Here is a 25,740-nt window from a genome sequence, read left to right as displayed (position 1 = left end):
AGAATTGGATCCATATGATTTCGTTAGAGTGAGAAAAAAAAGTGGCACATTGTGCTTTCTTTTGATATTTTAAAATAGTCCAAATCTCAAGAAATCTTAGTAAAATCAATTGGTATCAAAATCTACTATTTATGTGACCTGAAGCCCTTAACCATATTGGGTCTCAATTTTCTCATCCTCAACCCAGTAAGTGGTTTGGATTAGATATTTAAGGTGCCTTTTAGTGTGAAATCCTCTGATTCTATTAAGCATAATTCTTCCAACCAAGTCATATAACCTCCCTGGGCCTCACTCAGTAACTTCACCTGTAAAATGAACAGGTTGGAATAGGTAGTCTCTTTGGTCTTTTCCAGATTTAAGATTCTAAAGTTCATATGCAGCCCTCATTATTCTCCTTAGCTATAGTCCCACAACACCAAAGTCTGTTTGACATCTCCACCTGGATGTCCTTTAGGTATCTCAAACTCAACACTTCCAAAATATGATTCATTATCACACCCCATCTCACTCCATGGCCTAACTTCCCTATGTCTGTTGAGGGCACCAACGTACTCCCTATTACCTAGGATCCCCACTTTTAGATCAATTTGTAATTCTCATTTTCTATAATACCCTATCCCCTTCCCTGATCCATTCATCCTACAGGCTCTGTTGATTGTCCACAACTTTTCTACACACACAGAGCCACCACCCTAATTCAGGCCTTCATAAACCTTTCACCTGGACTATCATGGTAAGCTCTTCAATGGTCTCCCTGCCTCCAGTCTCTTCCCTTTCTAATCCATCCTTCACACAGCTGCCAAACTGGGATTCCTACACCATAGATCTAACCATGTCACTCCTCATCTATAGTGATACCTTCTTGCCTCTAGAATAAAACACAAACTCCTCTGTTTTATTTCTAAATGCCTTCAAACCCTGGTTCTACCCCATCTTTTCAGATTTAATAAACTCTGTACTCCAGTCAGACTAGACCACTTGCTATTTCCCTTATGTCTCATTCTGCAGCCCCATCTCAGCGCCTTTGCACCGACTGTCTCCATGCCTAGAATACACACCATCCTTACCTCCCTGATTCATCCTGGATCCCTTCAAAGCTCAGTGCAAGTGCTTTGTCCTAGAGATGGCACACTGACATCCCCAGTTGTGAGTGCTCTCCCTAACACCGTCTGCCCAAATATTTGTATAGGTTTTGTCTTTACTTTTTTGTACACACTGCATTTCTCTAGTGTGATACTAGTGTGAAGCAAAAGTTGCTTCCATTGTGTCTTTGTATCCACGACTAGCACAGTATGTTGTATCTGATAGACACTCAATAAATGCCTATTGCCTTGAATCAATTCTCTATCCTTGTTCAAATTGTTGTCATTACCTGCTCTCCTTGGACTGTTGAGACCCTTATCTAGTCATTTAAAATCTTATCTCCTCAATGAAATCTTCACCCCACCTGCCAGTGCTCTGTCCTTCCTCTGAATCCTTGCACCATCCATTTGGTTATTAGGTTATTTCCTACTTTCTGACAGATATTATGTTGCGGTCTTGAACTGCTATTTAATCCTGGGATTGTTATTTCATTATTCACATACTTACCTCTGGTCTACCCTCGCTACACTATAAGCTACTCAAGGAGAGTAGGAGTCACAGTGCCTAGTACAATGCCTTGCCTTGTATGCTACAGGGCTCAAGAAATATTTCTTGATTGTTTGTCATGACCAAGGGTCTAGGCTGTCATTTTTTTCCAACTAAGTTTCAACTCTGGAAATCATCTTGAATGATCTAATACCCAAATGCAGCATTCTCCCATGAGATGTCATATGCACATGCATTGATTTGTGCAGCATTCATGTTAGAAAGATACAGGGAAGATTTAACATGGCTGAATGCACAGAATATGAACATTGTCATTTTCATCTCTCAGGAAACAGAATCTCAAGTGTAGACACAGTGGAAGGTGGAATCACATGGTTTGAAGCATGTTCTGCTCTCCCTACTGTCTGATTCCTTGCCAAGAAGACAAATCATGATATTGTGTTTTGGGGGCTTTTTGGGGGGGGTTTAATTAGGACAAATAGACCCAGATTCCCTCCTCCACCTCCTTGTGGTTTGCTAGCCCCACACTCAACTTTCCCAGTCTCTATAAACAGGTAGCTCCATTATCATTCCCAGGTTTGGAAGAAGAGTAGTGTCCTCTTCTTTTCTCTCTCCTTTCACCTGGATGTCGCAACATGGTGATCCTTTGTCCTCCATGACGTCTTCAAGATTCATCCTTTCTATCCTCAAAGCCAAATTCCTGGTTCGGCATTTGTCATGTGATAGCCTGTGTATATGAAGATGATCTACCATCAGTAAGGCAAATACTAGAGTTTATCTTTCCAGTAGCACTTAAGGATTCACAAGGTCTCACCAGGTCCCCTTTGTGACTAGGATATACAAGCTGACTATGGAACAGAGAGGCGAGGTATCAAATTCAGCTTATGATGAGTACCATGCTTTTTATAAACTGAGCATATCAGTCATAACCAATTTATTGGTCAAGTCCCAAATAATCTACCACAGACTTATTCAACTTCACCCTCTAGTCAATCCAAAGAGTAAAAGTTACCTTCCATATAAAATCCTTTTCCCTCCCACAAAGGTATCCCACAGCAGCAGATTCTATTTTCTCAGCTAAGTCATATAATCTCACATATCACCTCTTCAGGCCCTTTTTTCTTACCTGCTTGCTTCACTATAGACCAATAAATCTACTCAAAGACCTTTCTCCTCCCACTTCAATCTGACTCTTCTTACAAGACTGCAACATGCAATCGCATATTCCCTGATAGAGCCTCCCATCGAGCCACCCCTAACCAAGACAAACATTTCATTTAAAATCTTCCATAAAATCTCAACTCATGCAGGAAAACATCTGAGACCGTATTTGGTTAAATGAAAAATCTCACTTTTCTCAAGCTTCTAGGTCTAATCCATGAGTTATTTAGTGTCTTTCTCTAAGGCCCTACTAAATACCCAGTACTGATGATAAAAATTGGATGCATGCAGCACCCGACTGCCAAAGAACTTGAGGAAAAAAAGAGAAAACTTGAACAAAAGGTTGAAATCAAATATAAGAAGTAGAGATCCTTGAAGTGTATGGCCTCAAAACTGCATTAAAATGGGAACAGTAAGAGAGAAGGGACCATGTGGTTTCTATTTATTTGTGTTTGTATATATGTATATCGTGTATGTATGTGTATGTAGACATACATACAGATTTACAGAAGTATATATAAAAAAATCTGGTCCTCTTTGAAAACAATGGACAAATAACATATACAGAAGAAGAAAGTCTTGTTTCACATGCAAATACATGCAGGAAGGTGTAAAATACATTGCACATGTTAGGTTACCAAGTGCAGCCAATTTAAAATTACATGTTTTATAAAAATTTCTTACTGAGTAGGGTCCTAAAATTAGTGTATAGCAGGTATATTAATTAAGAAATGATGCACTTCTACTGAAACCAGAAAGTGTTATTGATAAACTGAATTGTACCCCATTGATTTCTACATTCATTTTGAAGAATAAAAATCATCTTAAAATTTCTTCTAATGATTGTTGCTCAGTGTTGTGTAAGCATGCAAAAAGGTCTGTATTGTAATTCAAAACAAAGGAGGCAGGTAAGGTTGCTGTGGAAACCTAAAAACTGAACTTTCTGACTTCTGGCCAATTAAACTCTTACATCTAGCACTGCATTAATTTTTTTTTGAGGGGGGAGCAAAAGAGAAGGCTCCTTTCTCCAATTCCCAGTTTTAAAATTCTCGCTCTTTCAGGTTTATTGTGCTAGCTGGAATCAGATGAGTTATTAAGATTCCACATATGTGTTCCTGAGACATCACTGCATGAGAGATGCCCTATTTTCATAGCAGCCTGACATCCTAACAAAACTTTCTTACATCTGCGCATACTTCCTAATTTGCTGTTTCCAACTTTCCCAAATTTCCACATTTTTGCTTTTTATATTTAATAACATGGGAAGTGTCATTTTTTTTATTTGCCCTTCATTCTTTTTTATTCATTTTCTATTTTAGACTCAAAGGCCAGAACACAAACACAGAATAAAGAAAAGAAACAAAAATGCATCCTAAAGTTAAATATTGGAACTTAAATACAAAGTAAGAAAGAAAAAAAGCATGTCATGTGCACAACAAAACATAAGAGAGGATTCAATGTATGTAAGAATACATTCTCATTTCAAGAAAACCTGTATGATAAATAGTACATGTTGTGTTGAGAACTGTCCATCTTTTCTTTGCTTCCCTGTAAGTTTTATTTTGTTCTCTGCTGGGCATTTCTTTGTTCTTTTTTCCTCCCTGCCTCTCCTCCCCTCCCTGCCCAGAAGGCTACAATTAAGTCTGGATATGTTTCTCTATATCTATATTTACATACATATATACATACATATATAAACATATACTTTCCCAAACAAATTCTACTCCTGTTCTTTGGTTTTATGTTTGTGAGAAAGTGTCGTTTGGAGGCAATGAAGTGAACTTTTCAACTGAAGTCTGTGGAACCTAAAGTCTTTACCCTAGTTAATATGCTCCCTAATTTTCCCCTTGCATCCCTACTTCTTAGAAATGCTTGGAACAGCTCCAGAAACGACAGTGATATATGTGGACCAAAACTAAACAATTAAATTGTCTAGGTTAATGCCCTTCCCACACCTAACCCCTCTAAAAAAAATAAACAATAAAAGCTTAAATAGCTTCAAGTAGATTGCTGAAAAGTCAGTTAAACTTTTTTTTTTAGCAGCTTGATAGTTAGCTACTAATTAGAAGCTTCTTAGGTTACCCAATATTAGTTTCCATCTGAACTTTTAATAAAGGTTTTATGCTTCTTATAAAAGTTGTTTTTCCTCCTTGGTCTGATTAACATAATTCATTCCATAGAGAAGGAACTGGGTAGGAATATATTAACATTTTAATTCAGTTCAAAATAATTTTATACAATTATTTTCTACTTTCCTTTGGATCCGATGTGTATTCTACGTGCAAACTACATGTAAATAAAAATACTTTATCTTATGTGAAACTTCATACTATAATTAGAAATATCCTTAATCTCCTGAGGGTAGACTGATATGTTCTGTTATCCAAATTTTGTTGTATGATCTAAAAAGAAAACTCTTAATTCTATAGATACCATTACTCTTTCCATTAAAATGGCTGTGCATTATCAAAGGACAGAGGATAGTGGTAGAAAGAATTCATTCACAAAATGGGTAGAGAGCTGGATAAAATGTCTCAGATCTCTTCTGTTCTATAATTCCATTCAATATAATGTGAGTCATTATGAAAAACCATCCAACTTGTACTATAGCAACTGACTAAAGAAGGATCATATACCACTGATACGATTAGAACAATTTAGAGGAAGGCTCACAAATGAAATTCATATTCAAAAATTAAATTTATATAGCATCTAGAAAATAACGAAAATGTTTTAATTCTGTTAAAATTGAAGTTAAACCTATTTATAGCACCTCTTTTTGGAAACTGAAGGGATGCCCATTAACTGGGGAATGACTGAACAAGTTGTGGCATATGATTGTGATGGAACACTATTGTGCTATGAGAAGTGATGAAGACCAGGGAGACTTACATGAGTTGATGCAAAGTAGGGTGAGCAGGAGGAGAACATTATAGACAGTAATAGCAGTAAGTGTAATGATGATCCACTGTGATAGTTAGCTACTCTGATCAATACAATTGATCTACAACAATTCCAAAAGACTCATGATGAAAAATGCTATCTACCTGCAGAGAGATCTGATGAACTCTGAATACAGATTGAAGCGTACTTTTTTCCCACTTTTTCTTTTTTTTTTTTCACAACATGGCTCATGTTGGTAATATTTTACATGACTATATATATATATATATATATATATATATATATATATATATATATATATATATATATATATATGTAAAATGAATATCATGACTTCCCTCCTCAATAGATGGCAGAGGGTGTGGAGGGAGGGAGAAAATTTAGAAATTAAAATTTTAAAAATTTAAATTAAAAGTTTTTTTAAAAAAAAAAGAACTGCAGGTAAACCAAGCTGAGTAGCTTCTCTGGAATCTGCTTAGAGACTGATGCATCATTCAAAGCCCATCTGTTTGAAACTATGCAAACTTAATTCCTACAAAACTGTTGGTTTAGTTTCTTTTGCAACAAAAATTCTGAACTTGTAGGAAGACACAGAATGCCTACTCCTCTGACAGACTCTAAATCAGAAGGACCCAGATTTCTTTCTTTTTTTACATTTGTTCTATTTTTACACAGGTTCAAGTCAGTTATTTTAACCCTTTCTATTATTTTTTATGTACTGCTTTTACCAACCCCCAAGTATTTAACTCATCCACCATTGTCTGGCGAGATGTTTAGAGTGGCCGGCTGACAGATAAACTGTCATTAGCTGGACCTGTTTTCTTCCTTAGAAACCAGGAAAATAAGAGGTAAGAAAGATAAAGCCTATCTTTCCCACCACTTCCCCTGTTCTGGCTATCCCCCAAATTAAGATAATGTAGAACTCAATAAAACAGGCAAACTAACTCCTCCAAAGGGGGAACACTTGTACAATGACCCCCCTCCCAAAGTTACTCTGCTTTTTCCTTAATGGATACTTTTTTGTAGTCACACAGTCTCTGATTTGACAAATACATTATAAAATTGAAAAATGGTCAGGCCAGTAGAAAATCAATTCTTTCCCTGTGGCTCTATTTTCCACTGGGGCTAGTTCTGATGACAGAAATGACTCAAAAGGGTAAGCCTGATAATGGCAGACAGAAAATGGAAAATAATTGCAGTTTGAGTCTATTTGACTTTTATGAAAGCTTGTACAGTAAAAACATAATAAAAATTCCAATAATAAAACATATTATAAAATATAAAGTTTAAGAGTAACAGCCATCCCCCCCCCCACACACACACACACACACGTTGTACATGTACAACATTAGTGATTAGGATGAGGCCTGTGGTCTCACCATGGCAGTCAGCTTCCCAAGTGAAAGCTTCCTCCACTGATGCAAATCAGCAACTGTATGGAAATGAACAGTCTTAGAGAGGTTCCTAGGGCATTGACTGGATTAAGTCACTTGCCTAAGGTTAGAAAGTTAACGTGTGTTAGAGACCTGACTTGAACCTAGGTTTTTTTGATTCCAAGATCTGGGATGCAGCCCTCTACCCACTCTGTCATTAGCCTCCCAAAAGGTTAATTATTGGAAATAGTAAAAATTAAAGCATATAACTGAAATTTTTAGTAATTGTCAGCCTAGACTGAATGAAAATTAAAATTCCAGAGAAACACCAAGGTATCGGGGCCTAGAAAGCAAACACATTTAAATTATAAGAGGCAGGGAATGATTTAAATGGATAAAACTTTTTATTATTTATTAGCAATGTATTTATCTACACTTCAAAATACAACAAAATATAGCTTTGAAGGTATGCTATTCATAACAAAATACATGTCAAACATTTTTTATAATTGGAATAGAATTATTTTGTTCTATATTTTCTATACTATGTACACATACTTTTTGGTGTGTCTATGTATGCACATGTGTACAAATAATATTAAGACACATACACATATGCAGATACAAATGACTCCTATACACACATACAACATGGGCATTTACAGTAGTCAGCTTTACAGTCATTTTAATATAGCTGCACACAAATCACTGTTCACAGACCAAAGCTGTCAACATAATTTTTCTCCCCCCCACAGCAAATTGTGATATGAATGGATTTTCTTCAATAATTCACATAAAATTGATATATATATATGTACCTTCCTGTACTCATTCACTGATTATTTTGACAATAACATATAAATAATCTAAGACACTTTTTTCTATTTAAAAAAAGCTATTCACAATTTTTTTCACTTTTACTTCTGCAAATTAATGATTCCTTTCTGATCCAGTTTAAAACAATGACTTGATCCTGCAGTCTATTCATTTTTATTCAGTCTATATGGGCTAAACTAAGCTAACCAGATTCCAACACTTATTTCTATGATTTTTTTTTTCAAGTACGATAAGACCTGGGTATTTTGTTGATATAAGTACTATTCATATGCAACATCCTACCAAATACAGTAGGATCAATCCCGAGGATTGGAATAAAGTACTATGAACCTTTCTCGCTAACACTTCTCGTGCTAGCTAGTACAGCAAAAACAGCATTTAGGGACCATGGTTGTTTTTTTCCAAAGCAATACTGTCTAGGGATACTGATAAATAAATGCATGATTAGTCTTATAAAAGAAAATTGTTAGAAAATTAATGATCACTTAAAAATTATGATGCTAGCATGTCCAAATCTGCATCAAGGCTCTTACACTCTTAAAAATGCTTCTTTAATGAAATTATGAATAGCAGCATCTTGTGAATTTTTGTCCTTTTGTGATGTAAAGCTACTGAGAGAACACATATGACTAACTACAGGCAGCAACAAACTCATATACTGGAAGTGAAGTCTAACCTAGAAATATATCCTTTGAAAAAAAATTTAAATGTAAAGTTCTGGGAATGTTCCATTGTTGTCTAATAGAGATTTGTTTCAAGGAGGAATGTTTAGTTAGCTTTCATCAATAGCCAGATGTGACGCTTAAAAGACAAGGAACATTAAAATGCACAGAAAATGAATAGGGGAGCATCCAAAGGAACAGAGAGAAAAAGAAAAACTGGCACCATACCAACCAACTGTATTCATTTGATAGTGACAGTCTAGAAACTAAACTGTTTAAATGAGGACTGAACTGGTTGTATAGTATTTATAGTGGGTCCATAAAATCATTCTTTTCCTTCTGTTCTTTTCTCCTACATCCTTTTTTTATTATGAGAAAATATTTATTCATCATAGACAAAATCATCCTAGTAAGTTCAAAATACATATTTTTGGTAGCAAATAGCAAGAGAATCTAAATCAAAATATATTCTAATCTTTATACAATTACATATTTATAAATTTACCAAAATAGTCTTTAGCTTGACAATACATACATAATATAACACTGTACAGAAATGTAATAACAAGTGTATTACCAAAATACATTTAAAATAATCCTTCAAATCACCAGGCTCAACATGAAAAATTCCTTTTAAAAGACACACCGACAGAATCATTAACATCCATAAACATAAATTCAGTGCATTTACAGTAGTCATTAACCAGAGCTTTCTGGTTTCAAGTCTCTCCTTGAGGTCTGATCTGAGGGCCTTCTTTAATTTTAAGGTTAAGAATGCAGAGATCTCCTCCCAGTGAGCAGTTTCTTTCCCTCAACATTGTTCCTCCTCATGAAGAAGTGAGTTTCTAAGGGCTGAGCAGCTTTCATCGAAGCAGCAAGGCTTTAGTACTGAACATATTCAGACTGAAGGGACTGTGCAGAGGAGAAACATAAACCTTTGTTAAAATGAAAAGTCAGCAAAAACTTCCAACTGTGCATTCAAGCAACCTCTACCTTCAAACCGAGGGAGTCTTATTTTTTTACTTCATAATAAGCTTTTGTAAAAAATAGAAAGATGGGGGGATAAGTTAAGCAGATGTCTTTAATATATAGTGAACCAATTTCATGGTTAAATGGGTAAAATAAATTTCAGAATTAAATCACAACTTAGAAAGTGAAAAGAAGGCAAAACATTTCTAAATGTTATTTTACTTCAATATCACAACCAACATTTAAATACAATTAAATGACAAATATCTCTTGGGGAAAAAAATGTATTTCTAATGTAATTCAATATAGCTCAACAATACTACTTCTAATCAAAGTAATTAGCAACTTTTTGATTTTATACTTTAAGGCTTTTCTCTCTTAATAGACACTCTGTAAAATGTTTCCAAGAAAAGTATCTAAATAAAATGCCACCATTTCTTAAACCTGATCCAGTGAGGGGAAAGGGTTTACATAGGAGAACTGTACAATTATTCTGAATTCTATCAGAATGCCTAGTGCACAGTGGTGAGATTAGATAATGAGACACAAAAATGAGTAGGAACAAAACAGCAAATCAAGCAAAAGAGGAAACAGAGAACATTGGACAACAGGAAAAATACAAAGATGGATAGAGAGTTTTCCAAGTAGTTTTCTTTTAGCAACAAAACAACATAGATACAGTCCTTTGTTCAAAAGCGAACTGTTACCAAATGTGTCCCTAAATTCATCAAACCTAATATTTTGGTAAAAGTTTCTTCTCCTTTCTAACACCAGATACACTTTCTACGTTCCAATAGTCACGTCTGAAAAAGGTGCTGAATTCAATTAGAAATGATGTTATACTTCATTAATGCATCTTAATAAAGCTAACAAAGCATTCTATACTCACAACCCTGTAAGGTTATTATGGATTACAAGATAATATTCCATCATTTTGTTACCTACAGAGATATCGTTAAAAAAAATAACTTGCTGTTTTCCTAAGAATCTTATAAATTAATACATGCTGTCCTTAAAAAAAAAAAGCTTCAGAAAACTCAAAAAATTTCACTCATTTTGTTTAATTCACCTGTATAATGTATAATTCTCCCATAAAATCAAGACCTATCTCCAAAATAAAATTTAACAATTGAGAGTTTGGATTGGAACAGAAAGAACCTAGTATGACAAACGTTAATAATAACAAAAACATTAGAGTCTCTGTTAAACCACAATTCTGGATACCAATAAACACAGAAAGAAAAGTCCTTAATTTCTGATACAGCACTGCTTATGTACTTTCTGTATTCCATAGCATATTTATACATTTATAAATCAGCTTGGGTACAGCTGCTGAAGGCAGTAGTCATGAACAGTATACCCAAGATTGCCACTACAGAAGGATTCCATATTGGAAGGCACAGATTCCCAACGAGGTGACTGTCTCACTAGTTTCCAAGAAGAGGGGGGAAGAATACAGATTAGGGGAGGGGGGTGAAGGGTAGGAAGAGGGGGTAAAGGGCAAAGGAAGCATAAATAGTAGTGACCTTGGCAGCAATCCCTAATGAACAAGAATAAAAGTCAGAGCTTCAAAGGAAGTCTGTTGTACCCAGAGATAGCAGCTCAATTTCTGCACTGTGCTGGGGGAAAAGGGGACTGTAAGGAAGGTATGGTCCTTCCTTATCATTCCCAAAACACACCTTTTGACACATTGTGTTGTGGAAATAAACAGATGTGACCTTTGCCCTGCAGATATGTATAAGCTGAGAGAGGACAACAAGATCAATAAAGACCCAGAGAAATGTGCCAACCTTAAGTGAGTACCTAAATGACTATCTTGTTACTAGTATGAAGAGAGAGGAAAGAGCGAGGGGTGGCCAATAAAAGGCAGATGGTGAAGCTACAACTTGAGACACAATTGATCCAATGCTGCTTCCTTTCTTGTCTATATTGAGAAAGACTGGCTTTCAAGAGCTTTTAGGATAAGGGAGGGGAAAGGCTGGCAAAGCAGAGGGTATATTCCAACCAAAGTTAATGAAGAAGTATATGGCTAGTGAAAATCTTTGACATTCTATCAACTAGCACAGAAGTAGTGGACAGTACAAGAAATCTGGTTTTTCCAACTTCATAGAAGACTCATGTGTGATACGTGAGTCATGGCTTCTTTAAAATATTTTATTCCTTTTTTATGATTATAAAAATCCACTGTTAAGTGGTTTCTACATCTCTGATATTCATTCAAAAAAAAAAAAAAAGCCAAAAGAGCCCTCCCAAGCTCACTTCTCAAATTCAAGTTCATTCAGCGTGGATTATTTTTATTTCTGTCTTTATCTGTAAATAGCCATAAATTCTCAATGAACACTTAAGATTTCTTTTTCAGAAAAATCACAGATGACTCAGCAAGTGTCCCTTATTAAATAGTGACATTTAACATCCAGTGGTTGTCAAAACATTAAGCTAGAAAATAAAACACACAGCTGATAGAACGTCAAAGGTTTCCATTAGCCATATACTGATTCATTAGCTTCTTCTCTCCTTAAAGAAAAGAAAGTCTTTATTTGGCATAATGTCACACGAATTTCCAAAGAGTACGTGCCATCCTCTCTGCAAGACTCAATGCAATGTGAAACTTAGGGGACAGAAAACAGAAAAGGACTTCAACAAGTGATTCTAACTAGACTACTTTATGCCAGATTCAGTCTTTGATTTAAATTCCAAAAAAAATTTGGTTTTCTCAGTTTCTTTCCCACTTAGCTACTGCTATTTCCATTAGGGTAATGGGTTGGGAGTCGTTAGGGAAGAATTTATTGTTAATATGTGAAGAAAGGCCTAGAGTATCTCAGAGTTTTAAAATCAAACACATACTTCTTTTGGGCTTTTCAGTAAAGAAGCAGTAGCTGAGTACAATGGCATGAGATAAATTTTAAAAATCCTAAGTTCACACAAAAGACTTCCATTAAAGGGGTCCACTTCCATTCCCACTAGGCCACAATTACAGAAATGGAGAGGGCCCCAAATCAGCACTTTCAGGTATACAACACAAGCAGTGGGAGGCCTGAAAGACAAACAAGGCAGCCAACCGGTCTTCAATAATATACTTCAAAGAAAAATTTAATAACAATTTTCCCCCACAAAAAGCCTCAGGCAGGTTTCCTGGCCATAGAAAACATTTCACAAATGACTGAGGAAATTTTGGTAATATTATAGAATTGTAATATTATATTATTGTAATACAGAAACATAATTGTAATATTTTAACATGATACTGTAATATAATAGTAATATGGAATTGTAATAAAAATAAATGACAAGCTGTCAGCAACTTAAAACGGATACCAAAAATATGAGTTTTAAAGAATTTTTTTAAAAAGGAGTTTTGAATAGTTATCGGTTAGGATGATTATATTCATTATGATGATAATAATATTCAGTAAGCAAACACTTCTTAAATGCCTGTGAAAACTGTACTAGATGCTAAGGATATTGTTTAAGAATGAAACTGCTCTCAAGGAGCATGTATTCTAAGGAATAACAAAAATTGTATCTCCCTTCTTTTCTACAGTCTTCTGCACTGTACAGTAAGGACTCAATTAAACCAAATCCCACCAGAACTTCAAATGACTGAGTTTTCTTTGGGGAACTCTTATTTTTGTAAGAAAAGTTGCTAAAAATCAGAGATTTTAAAAAATAACAGCCAAGTTATGTTTGGGACGAATGTAATATTCAGATAAATGCCCTCCATCCACAATAAAATGAAAATTGGCATTTACAGTGATGACTCCATGGCAATGTAAAATCTCATTTAATAAAAAAAAAAGTAAATATTTGGAATCTTGTATTTATTAAGGCAGAAAGTCAATAAAGTTTAGAAAAATTTAAAAAAGATCAGTAAGTGTTTTACTGAGTTGGTCTGAATCTACATGAACAAGGAAAAAAAACAAATACGGATTTCTAACCCTTTAGTTTGCCCAAAAGGAAACTTTCAGGAAATACACAAGCCAGTCTTAAGTGTTCTGGTTAGTAAAGATTTTCTTATACTTTCCCAACAGGGCAATATCGCTGCTGTAACTTGATAACAAATTCATCTGAGTTAGGAAAAAAATGTGCAGCAACAATAATTACAGCAATAAGAAGAGAACTGAGGATTGGTGCTTTTGTTATTAATTGAAAAGGTGATATTTTTACATGCTTATCATCTTGCAATTTTAGTCCCCAAAATAGAATATCACCATTTATTTGGCAGTTGGGATGAATACTGCAGTAAGGAGTTTAAAGCAGATTCACACTATTTCCTTCATCCATCCGCTTCTCTTTTCTCCATCAGTCACCATCTTAGTTCAGGCCATCATCAATCTCATCTTGACCATCATCCTAGAGTCTCCCTGTTCCAGCCTCTCCTTCCTCATATTCTATACAGTTGCCAAATTGATATTCTTAAAACATAGATCTGAGCACATCATTCCCCTCCTGTCGAAACTTCCTATTGCCTCTAGGATCAAACACAAAAATCTGTCATCTGAAGCCCCTCTTTTCAGACTAACTTTAATTTCATACTACACACTCTCTCTGTCTCTCTCCACATTCTAGCCAGAGAAGCCTATCTGTTCTTTCCTCTACATAGTTCTGCCTTAATGCCTCTGTACAGGTTGCTCCCCTTATCATTTTGGAATGTGGGATACCTTAACTCTGTTCCAGGCTTGGCTTAAGTACTACCTCCTAACATGATGGCCCATTTCCCCATCTCCTCTACCCCAACCCCATTTCTGTATATATTTAGTATTTATTTTCTGTGCACATGTTGTTTCCATCTAGTAACAAGAGCGAGGATTAGTTGTTGCTGGGTTATTTTTTTTTTATTTCCCCAGCAGCTAGCACAGTGCCTGGCACACAGTATGTGTTTAATAAATATTTGCTAAATTAAGTAATAATGATGAAAACAATCAAACAAAACCCAATCTGAACAGAGCAAAAATCTTCTTAAAACTTGTAACTTAATAGATTATGTCAAAATATAAGATCTCATCAAGAAATCTCGTTCTCTGACAGTAGCAAGACTTCTGACATAAAACAATCTGTTAGGTATGGGGGATCAAGACAAGTTGTTCTGTTCTGGAAATCTTCTGCTAATCTGTTTTGTCAGATGTGGGTAGTGATTTTTAAAAAAAATTAGCTATTCTGGGGGCGTTTCTTTTTTAAACAACCCAGTTACCTAATCATGGTAAAAAAAAAAAAAGTCTAGTTATAGATATAAATACTGTACTGAGGGGTTTAATAAATAAAACCAAAGAAATTTCATTTTCTACTACATAAGATAATAATTTATAAATTTCAAGAAAAAATCTAAATATTTTTGCTAACAATAAAGCAAAATGACGTTTTTGGTACATAACAAATACAGATACAAGCACGTATGGCACCTGGGAATGATAACAGTAAGTGAAACTTCCATTCCTATGGTACTTTTCCACTTTTAAAATATTTTTTAAAGTATTTTAATGTCTTAAAATATTACCTCCTTTAATCTTAAATACAACCGTTATTTCTATTTCACATATGAGAAAACTGAGTCTAAAAGACACTATGCAACACACCTAAGGCACTAAATGACAGAGCAGAGACTCAAATCCCTATCTTCTGACTTCAAAACCCAGTGTTCTTTTTACCACAACAGGGTTATGCTACCATAATAAAAGGCTCAAATCCCCACTGATTATTCCCATGATTTCCTAGACCTTTGTTCCATATTGGTTTTTCTTGTTTTTAATTTTCCCCTTTATCCATTTTGTCAAGCTCTTTAAAAGTCTTAAAAAGATAATAATTGTAAAGTACCTAGCATAGTGCCTCAAACACAGTAAGTGCTACATAAATGTTACCTATTATATAAATGTACTTACACACGCATATATATATATGCGGATGTATGTATAGCTATAGATATAAAATAGTCACATTATTAAGTGTTACTTTTGTTGTTACAGTGACAAGGGAAGGTTCAATCTGAAGGAAAATGGGACAGGGGATATTTCCAGAAATAACTGTGATGTGAAAATGAAAAGCAACAATAATATTTTTTTAATTTTAAAGATTTTATAAAAGAACTAATAAATTTGAAGATGAAGAGTTAGGTAGGTTTAAAAGCACAATCTTTCCTAATCTCTACACTCCACTGCTACTTTGATTTGATTTTAGAAGGGCAAAGCTCACTCATACACTTTATCCCATATCATCCTCATTGGACCCTCTGTAAGGCAGATAGACTAAGTATTATGATTCCCATTTTCACAAGTGAATAAAACTGAGAATCAGAAAAGACAGTTATAGGTTAGTGAAAATGCTAGTGCTTGAAGGACCCATAGAGATCATTAAATCTCTTCTTTATAAATGTAAGGAAACTGAGGCACAGAGCAATTACCAGCACTGGAAAGATCGCACAGCTCAAGTCACCCACCTGGATATAATTTCTTTTTCTTCTCAATCTCTAAAACACTTTGTCCCTTTCTTAAGATAGCTACCTTACTATGCACCGATTTCATTTCTTCTAACTGATTACAAACTCCTTGAGGATAGAGACTGTCTCAGTCAGCTTTGATTCCTCCCAGAACCAACCAATCAGTCAATTAATAAATACTTAAGTATTTACTATATGCTGGCCACCGTGCTAAGCACCATGGCTACAATAAAAGGCAAAAGACAATCTCTGCTCTCAAAGAGCTCACAATCTAATGATAGTGCCTTGTACCAAGCAGCAAAGTCTCAAAGATCTGTGGAATTTTAATCAATTGGTCCAAATAAAATCCCATTACAATAAGCTAAATAAAAAGTTTTAATATAGTTTAGTTTTTATACCTGCTCCCAAAATCAAAGCAAAGCTAAAAGGCATCTGAAATACTTTCCTTTAATACTGTTTGTTTTTAAAAAGTTTATACAAGTATAGTTCCTGATCTCTTATGTTAATTGTTGCAAATAACAAAAACTGAAAAACATGATACTAGAAAAGATTCTATTTTTGCTTCCTCTTGTACCTCTTGGGTACCACTGTTACCATGTCAACAGAACTTTTCCATTTTTGCACTTCATGACAATTTAGCACTATCTTACTAATGTAAAATCAATAAAATTATTTACGTAGTATTAAAAGCACATGTTTCTATTTCTACAGTATATGCCAATATGGATATCATGTTAATAGTGGGTTGTTAGGGTAAATAAAGTAACTTTTTACTGATATCGCTGCAACTACAATAAAACGCCTTTAGATTTTTCAGCCGTGATAATGTATATGCATTTCCTGAGACAGCATGGTGTAGTAGGGTCTGTCACTGGAGTTAGAAAGACCTACCTAGGTTTAAGTCTTGACTCTGATAAAACTGTCCGTAAAGACACAAGAAAGTCCCTTAAACTCTGAATGCGCTCAGGGAACTCTGAGACTATAAATCATAGGCTAGCTGCCAATTTTTGTAAGTAAAGAGCGTTTTTCACACCTGGAAATCTCTATTACAGGGATATCCAAAACACTCATCCCACCAAGTTTGGGGGAACCAGATTAAAATATATTTGAGAAACAGTTTTTAAAAATAAATTAAAATACAATGAAGTATAGATCACGGTAATAAGTGACTTTCTAAGTCAACATGAAGGCCACAGGAATCCTTATATAAATGTAGTGGCCTCAATTCTATTTGAGTTTGACACCACCACTCTATACATCAATAAAATCAAAGGGCAGTAACTAGGTGGCATAGTGGTTGGTGTGCTGGGCCTCAACTCAGGAAGATCTCAGTTCAAATCCAGCCTCAGACACTTTCCAGCTATGGGTCACAGCAAGTGCCTTAATCTCTGTCTGCTTCAATAAAACGGGGATAATAATAGCACCTACTTCCCAGGGTTGTTGTGAAGATCAAATGAGATAATACTCCTAAAAGTGTTTAAACATTTAGTAAGCGGCAACAAATCAATTTCCCTAGTCTTCATTTTAAGGATCCTAACATTTTGGGGAAAATAATATTTTTTAAAGTGAAAATCATATACAAAACATTCTTCCTATCTTTATATGTGAGGTTTTGCAGTTTTTTCAAAAAGAAATTCAACATGTACTTTTTATATTATGAGATATCAGACTGTTCATATCCAATTGGACTCTAAAAACTATAAACATATTGAGGAAAATTCTGCTGCAATTCTCATTATTCTCCATGTTTTAATCCTATAAAGCCATGGTACAAAAATATGTTAAATAATTCCCAGATTGTTGTGTTTCATTTGGTTTTCTGATAGTAAAACTTTCACTGTGAAAATAATGATGCATGGATAATTAAAGGAAACTATAGCTGTGAGTAACAACCAAATTAGTGCTTTTCAGCAATTTTCATCAACCCATGTAAATTATTCATATTTATTCTCTTAAGTATAGAAACCTAAAATTAACGGGCTCACTTTGAAGTTGATACTTCTTGACTTTTTGGATATAAATCCTATTTCCTCAATTTTTTCCCTCTGTTTCCCCCACCCTCAACCCTTTTTAAATGAAGCCAGTGATTTTTAACACTTCTTTATCCTGTACTGGAATACCTTTCGAAAGCTATCAAGCACTGTGGATACTAGAAGCAACTGACTGGGAATTTCAATTAACTGGCTAATTATCCACACACTACGCTAAGATGTAGTAGGAATGTGTTCCTTGTGGACAAAATAATGCTAGTCTTCTACACATGGTGTTCGCCCCTTTCTCATCTGAGCAGTTTAGATCATCATCCTTGCAGAGATCCTGTGTCATTACCAAGCACTTTCATCAGAAAGCAATTAAATATCCTTTGATCCACAGCCAGGCCACCATTAGGCCTGCACCCTAAAGATACCAAGAAAGAGGAAAAGGAACTCTATGTACAGAAATATTTACAACAGCTATGCAGAAAATAAAGACATACACACCTACTGGAAAAAGGCTAAACAAACTGAGGTACATAAATGCAGTGAATATTAGCATGTCACTTAAATGCATAGGTAAAGAAGAAAGAAAATGATCACTTTTTGAAAATGATATGATATACTCAGAGAACCCTAGAAAGTCAACTAAAAATTAAATGAAATAACTATTCATTTCAACAGTCAAGAAAATTCAGCAAAGAATTAGAAAGTGGAATTCTATTCTGAATAATTACACAAGCTATAATATATCAAGGAGCATACATACCAAGATTCATCTAAGGACTATATGAATTTAACTATAAAATACTCTGCAGAAATATAGATCGAAAATATTGGAGAAACATTAATAATTTATGGGTAGGTCAAGTCAATATAATAAAAAGAACAAAACTAAATTATTTAATTCAGTACTATACCAATCAAACTCTCAAAAGAATATTTTATAGAGTCAGAAAAAAGTCACTACAAGATTCAAATGGAGGAACAAGAGGCAAAGAATCTCAAGAGTTATAATGAAAAATGTAGGATGAATGGTTATTCATACCAGATATCATTCATACTACTCATACCATATCTCAAATTGTACTACAAAGCAATAACCATTAACACTATTCGATACTGGTTAAAAAAGAGATCGGATCAGGCACACAACATACAAAAGCCAGCAAATACAACAGCAAGGTATTTAGAAAAACCTAAAGACCCCAGTAACTGGGGATGCCCATTATTTAATTAAAAAAACACTGGGAAAACTGGAAGGCGATCTGGCAAAAATTAGTTTTAGATCAACACTTCAAACAAAATACCAGGAAAAGTTCTAAATTGGTACATGACGTAGATATGAGGTCTTAAATTAGAGGAGAAAGGAAGAAATTATCTTTCAGATCTATGGACTAGGGGAGAATTCATGACTAAACAAGTGTTAGTGCAAGATAAAATGGACAATTTTGATCATGTAAAATTACAAGATTTTGCACAAATAAATTTAATGCAAAAGTTGGAAAGGAAATAGATATCTGGCAAAAAAAAAATCTTGGAAACAAAAATTTCCCTGGTTAAAATATCATATCTTAGAAATAGAAGGAATTAATTCAAATTTTTTAAAATTAAGAGCCATTTCCCAATGGATAAATAGTCAAATTATATGAACAGGCAATTTTCAATGGAAGAAATTTAAGCTATCAATAATCATATAAAAAATGTTCAAAAGAGAAACATGCATTTATTAAGCACCTTCTATGTACCAGGCTCTACGTGAAATGCTTTGCAAATATTATCTCATTTGATCCTCACAACAACCTTGGGGAGTGCTATTCTTCTGATTTTACATCGAGGAAACTAAAGCACGTTGCCCAGGGTCACACAGCTGGTAAGTATATGAGGCCAGATTTAGATGCAGGTCTTCCTGACTCCAGGCCCAGCACTCTATCCACTGTACTGCCTAGTTACCCAAATCACTAATAATTACAAAATATAAGTTCAAGTTCCTATCGAAGTGACAAAATAACAAAAGAGGAAAATGGCAAATGTTGGAGGAGCTCTAAGAGGTGCTAGTGTACTGGTGTTGGGCTATGAATCAGTCCAGTCACTCTGGAAAACAATTTGGAACTTTTCCCATAAAGTTACCAGATTGGGCATACCCTTTGCCCCAGGTGTACCACTCACCACTCACAGCTGATATCCCAATACAAGAGGAAAGGCATTAATGTGTACAAAAACATAGTCACATTTTTCATGGTAGTAAACCTTGGAAATTAAGAAGACATCCTCCTACTTGGAAACGCCTAAACAAACTATGGTATATTAATTAAATATTATTGTGACATAAGGAATTATGAAATGATCAATTTCAGATGAAAGTAGAAAGACCTTTATAAACCAATGCAGAGCAAAACGAGCAGAAGAATAATTTAGACAATGATACCAACATTATAGAGAAAAACAACTTTGAAAGACTGTATGACTGAGCAACACAATGATAAATCATGAATGTAAAAGGATGAAGGTAAAACATGCAACTCATTTCCTGAAAGAGGTAATTAACTTAAAATGCAGAGACGTACATTTGCAGACACGGCTGATGTGGGAATTTGTTTTGTCGAATTATTTTTAAAATGTGCTTTTTTAGGGGCTGGGTTTTGGTGGGAGAGATGAATAAAAAAATCTGTTATTTGGAAAATAAAAATAAAGTTTTTAAAAAAGAAATGACAAAATGAATAGTTTTAGAGGAACTTTGTAAGATTTATGAACTAATGTCGAGTAAAGTGAGTAGAATTAGGAGAAAATTTATACAATGACAACACCGTTATTGAGAAAAGCAATTTTAAAAGACATCAGAACAGAACTCAGATCAATGCAATGATAACCACAATCCTAGACGATTGAAGACGAAGCATGTGCTTAAAATGAAAAGTGGCATATTTTTGACATGGTTGATGTAGGAATGTATTTTGTTGGAATAAGCATGTTTGCTATGTTTGAATGGCTTGGTTTTTTACCACTTAACAGAAGGGGGAATAAAAGAGAGATTATAAATATTCATAAAATGAAAAAGAAATACTTCCAAAAAATATTTTAAAGTAATTACATTTTGGCAACTAAAATCCTCCTTATTAGACTAAAATAAAATCTCCATCAAAAAATCTAATATTAGAAAAATACAAAACACTTAATTTCTTTCTTGTTCACCGTGCTAGGCACAAGATACAAAGAAATAAAAAGACTACCTCTGCATATGTATTGGAATATATTTATTTACGTGTATATAAATATGAATATGTAACCATTAAATGATACAAGGAAATGTACTATTAAATGACAAGTAGTACAAAAAATAAAGAGTTTAGAGGAGGGGATATTCACCATGATTACAATGGTCAAATGAAAGCTTAGTGCATAAGACTGGATCTGAGCAGTGAATGCGTAGAATATGGCTGGGCAGAAAGGAGAGAGGTATTCCAAGTACAGAATAGAGTGATAAGGAAAAAAATGGAGGCAGGGATTAGTTAGGCATGTTTTGGGTGGTAAATAAATGCATACTGGCTTATTTTAAAGGCTCATTCTGAGAACAGCAGTAGGTGGTAGGAAATAAGTTCAGAAGGTGGGCTACAGATAGATTATGAAAGACTTTGAATTACAAGTAACACTTTAGAAATCTATGCTATAAGTTCCAGGATTTATAAAGTATTAAAGGAAAAATGTTCAAGAAATCTCAGATGGGAAGATACCAAAGGACTGGAAAAATGGCAAAAAAGGACATTAGCAATTATCAACTCACGTTACCTTTCTTACCACTATAAAATCCTGTACATAATGAGGATATCCATGAGAAAAACCAGAGAAGGGAATAGGAAAGTGCTTGCAGATGAATGTTCCATACATGCTTTTACAGTCATAAAAATGACTACAAGGGTTAGCTACTATATTAAGTTCTTTCTGTTTTTGTTATTTGTTTATTTTTTAAAAAGCATTTGACTCTGTAGACCAAAAAGTAACACTACAGTCCCTTAAATTCTAAAATTACTCCACTAATGTGTTTCCATATTTTTAAAACAGCATCTACAGGGAAAATGTTTTTTCAACATTCCTCTGGATGTCAATATCCAATGAGATACAAAAGAACGAGAAAGAAAGTATAGCCATCGTAGCTATTTCCTACTATTATGGAGAATGTCTAGCATGTGTTCATCCTTCACTGACAAAGAAGACCATGCCATCAGAGAAGTAATGACATGACTTGCATTTGATTTTGTTTTGAGTGAGGCAGGGCTGTGCAGGTCACCAGCCTCACTTCTCCTCCAGAGTCATCTGAATCCAGTGACCAGCTACTCATGAGGATGACTGGAGGTGAGCCAGGATGAGGCAATTGGGGTTAAGGGACTTGCCCAAGGTCACACAGCTAGTGAGTGTCAAGTGTCTGAGGTGAGATTTGAACTCTTGCACTGGTGCTCTATCCACAGCACCACCTAGAGAAATGTCCATTACAGATTCCCAATAGAAGAGGGGGCTGGTGAGATCCTTTGGAGCCTCCTATTTGAGGTTGACATTGCACTATTAAGTCACAGAATTTTACAGGGACACCTCAACAAGACTCATAATCACTCAAAGGCACACACTATCAGCCTAGTATCCTCCCAAAAAAACCCCAAAAGGATGAAGAATATACATGAAGTAGATCATAACATGATGTTGAGGTAAGACTATTGAGTTACTCTATCTTAGACAGGAACTATAGATGGAAAATGAGAGGGGCCTTAGAATGGAATAAGACAAAGAATGTTGGCTAAACTGCAGTTGGCAAATTGTGTAGCATTTTTAACAATTAAAAGTTTGACACAAAAACTGTTTTTTCATGCAGATATTCTTCTGCTGATGACAAATGTTGCAAACTGTAACATCACTGAAATTTAAAGTAGGCAAAGAAGACATAATGGATTTAAATAGGCTACAATATCAATGATGGTGTAAAAGATATCACAAAAGAATATTTACACACACACATATCTTTACATCTATATATACATATACAAACACACATGTGATCATATAAGGAGGTTGGTTGTTGGGAGTGTTGACACAAAATGGTAAAAGGACCTCTACTATGTTGGGTAGATCCCCTATGTTGGCTTTATAAGAGAATGAACTCAAGAAAAATAAGGCATGGAGTGGTTGTGATCTGCACTGATAGCAAAAATACTGACATCAATGAGACTGCTCAAGAAACAAACATTCATTAGGTACTCACTATGTGCAAGGCACGGTGCTGTGTAATGATAAAACAAAGAAAAAAACAAAATCAAAAAGCCCTTGCTCCCAAGGAACTACATTCTAGGGGGGGAGACAACATGTACATAAAAAGGCACATACAATATTCACACAGAGTAGGTAGAAGGTAACTTTAGAAGAGAAGACACTAGCAGCTGGGGAGACTAGGAAAGGTGACCTGGAGATGGTTGGACTCCATTTCCTCATCTGTTAAAATGAGAAGGTTGGATTAAATGACCTCCAAGATTCTCTGACTAGGCAAATTTTATAGTGTGAATACAGATGTCACTTTCCCATTGTCATTAGTCTACCATTAATTAGTGGTAGAACAAGTAATAACCTGAAATCTCTTGACTCTCAGTCCCATTGCCCACTTCTACATCTCAAGCTCTAACAACTTCTGACATTCAGACCTAAATCATTTCAATTGTCTGCCATAAATTTCACAGAATTACTTACTCAGAGAACTAGAAGGCACCTGAGAGATCACCTAGTTTAGTACATACCTGACCAGAAATCTCTTCTACAGCATCATTAACAAAGGGTCATTCAATTAAACCTCCAATGAAGGAGAACCCACTACATCATCTTCCTTTTCTTAATGCAGTCCAGTATTAGATTAGTCTTTGTAGCTGACATGTCATACCACTGACTTAAGTTGACTTTGAAGTCCACCAAAACCCCCAAATCTTTTTCCACTGGAACGACTGTCTTGACATTTGTACTAGAAAAGTAGATTTCTTTCGAACCAACATGTAGGAACCCATGGATACATATTCCTACTTGATTTCATCTTACTCATTTGGCTTATTGTTTTAGCCTGTAAAAAACTTTGTCATCCAATTCAGTTAACCCTCCTAGTTTTGCATTACTTGTAGATTTAACAAACACATTATCTTTGCTTCCCTTTATATCATTCCTAAAACTTTTGAATATATAGGGCCTTCCACTAGAGACCTCCTTCCTGGTTGATACTGAAAATTAGTGACTGCTATTTGAGTAGCTCTGAATCCTCCCAAATATACTATCTAATCCATATTGTCCACAAGGATAGCAAGGGACACTATCAAATGCTATGCTAAAATTCAGAAATACTATGTCTATAGCATTCCCTTGATCTAATAGTGTAGTAACTGTTATAAAGAAAATAAGTTTAGTCTTAATCATACCACTTCTTTCTAAATACTCCTTTAATAATACATCCTATAATTTGGCAGAGTTTGTATCTATCTAAGCCTTGACTTCCATTTGTGTGTCCTTATCAAAATGTTTAAGTTGAATATGTTTAAACTAACCTCATATTTCCTCACTAGGCAGTCTCCTCCTTTTGACTTATTTCTGTCAATGGCTCCACTATTTTCTCAGGCATCCAACTTTAAAACCTTGGTGTTATCTTTGACCCTTTCCTGTCTTTCCTTCATTCAAAGTCTCAGCAAGTCCTGATCATGCGTTGTCTCCTCCAACAGAATTTAAACTCTTTGAAGGCAAAGTTGGTTTCATTTTCAGATTTGTTCCCAAGCACCTAAGCATCTGTCACCTAGTAGGTGCTCAATAAATGCTTGTTGATTAATTGCTTGATAAGTAGTATGTGTTGATACCTCCTCAATACCACCTTGTCCTGGTGCCAGTCCCTTCCTCTGATTGCAAAGGGTAGAGGGTAGGGAGCAGAGAGCTCCTCCTAGATCTTCCATTTAAAAAGGATACCCAGACCAACCATCTTTTCAATCCCCATGGGGCTGCACTCCTCTGGACTTCATCACTCTTCCATGTCAGGTATCCTCCCCTTGTTGCCTTCCACTTTTCAGATCCTTTTTATGTGTTGTTTTCCCCCATTAGATTGTGTGCTCCTTGAGGGCAGAGACTCTCTTATGCCTATCTTTGTATTACCAGAACTTAGGACAACTCCTGGCACATACTGGTGCTTAACATATTTACTGACTGACTGACTAATGAGGAAAACAACTAGACTCTGAAACCCTCAACCAAGCAATTTTAAAGCAGTTTAACTATACCCATTTTAAAGAAGTTATTATTTAACTTTTAGATAGAAAATACAAATACACATACACCCTGCATGGAGAATTTATAAATTTACAGGTCACATTCATGAGTAGCTATAGGCATGCCATTGCAGACAAAGTGATAGACTAGGAATCAGGAAGACCCAAGTTCAAAAGCTGCTTCAGACATTCATTAGATGTGTGACCATGAATAAAAATTCTCAGAGCGTCAATTCCCTAACCTGGAAAAGAGAAATAGTAATAGTCAAAGTCCCACCCTTCCCAGTGCTGTTGGCTCAAATGAGATAATGAACACTAAGTGTTCTAGATATTTTAAGAGCTTTACAAATATCAGTTGTAGTAATTATAATTATTATCATCATTTTATTTAAAGTCATACTTTTTTTCCCTCATGGCTTAGAGTAGAGATAGTCCATTGGTACTAAGTGTAAAGTTCTGGTGGTTCAAGCAAGCTACAAGGACTTTGAATATGAACCTAGAAATGAATTCATTTAAGGACTGGTTTAGCTAAATGTTGAAAGATTCATTAGCAGGTTATCTGCAGAGTAATGAATG

At 35.0% G+C, this 25,740-nt stretch overlaps 1 protein-coding gene across 3 annotated transcripts in view; it reads right to left on the bottom strand.

Annotated features, from left to right (window-relative positions):
- Positions 1-2,031: 2,031 nt before the first annotated feature.
- CDC14A (cell division cycle 14A) overlaps positions 2,032-25,740 on the bottom strand; it is a 238,305-nt gene continuing 214,596 nt past the window's right edge. For 2 of the 3 annotated variants that reach the window (XM_072644131.1, XM_072644135.1), the window contains one exon: positions 2,032-2,317. In XM_072644131.1, the coding sequence (XP_072500232.1) occupies positions 2,306-2,317 (12 nt within the window). In that variant the 3' untranslated portion in view covers positions 2,032-2,305. Of the gene's footprint in view, positions 2,318-7,410; positions 9,440-25,740 lie in introns of those variants that run through there. The other variant, XM_072644130.1, reaches the window with a different exon arrangement.

This window comes from Notamacropus eugenii, chromosome 2, assembly GCF_028372415.1.
Source record: "Notamacropus eugenii isolate mMacEug1 chromosome 2, mMacEug1.pri_v2, whole genome shotgun sequence".
Classification (NCBI taxonomy): Eukaryota; Metazoa; Chordata; class Mammalia; order Diprotodontia; family Macropodidae; genus Notamacropus; species Notamacropus eugenii.
The sequence above is the reverse complement of the archived record's forward strand: the minus strand, read 5'-3'. Positions and strand labels throughout refer to the sequence as shown.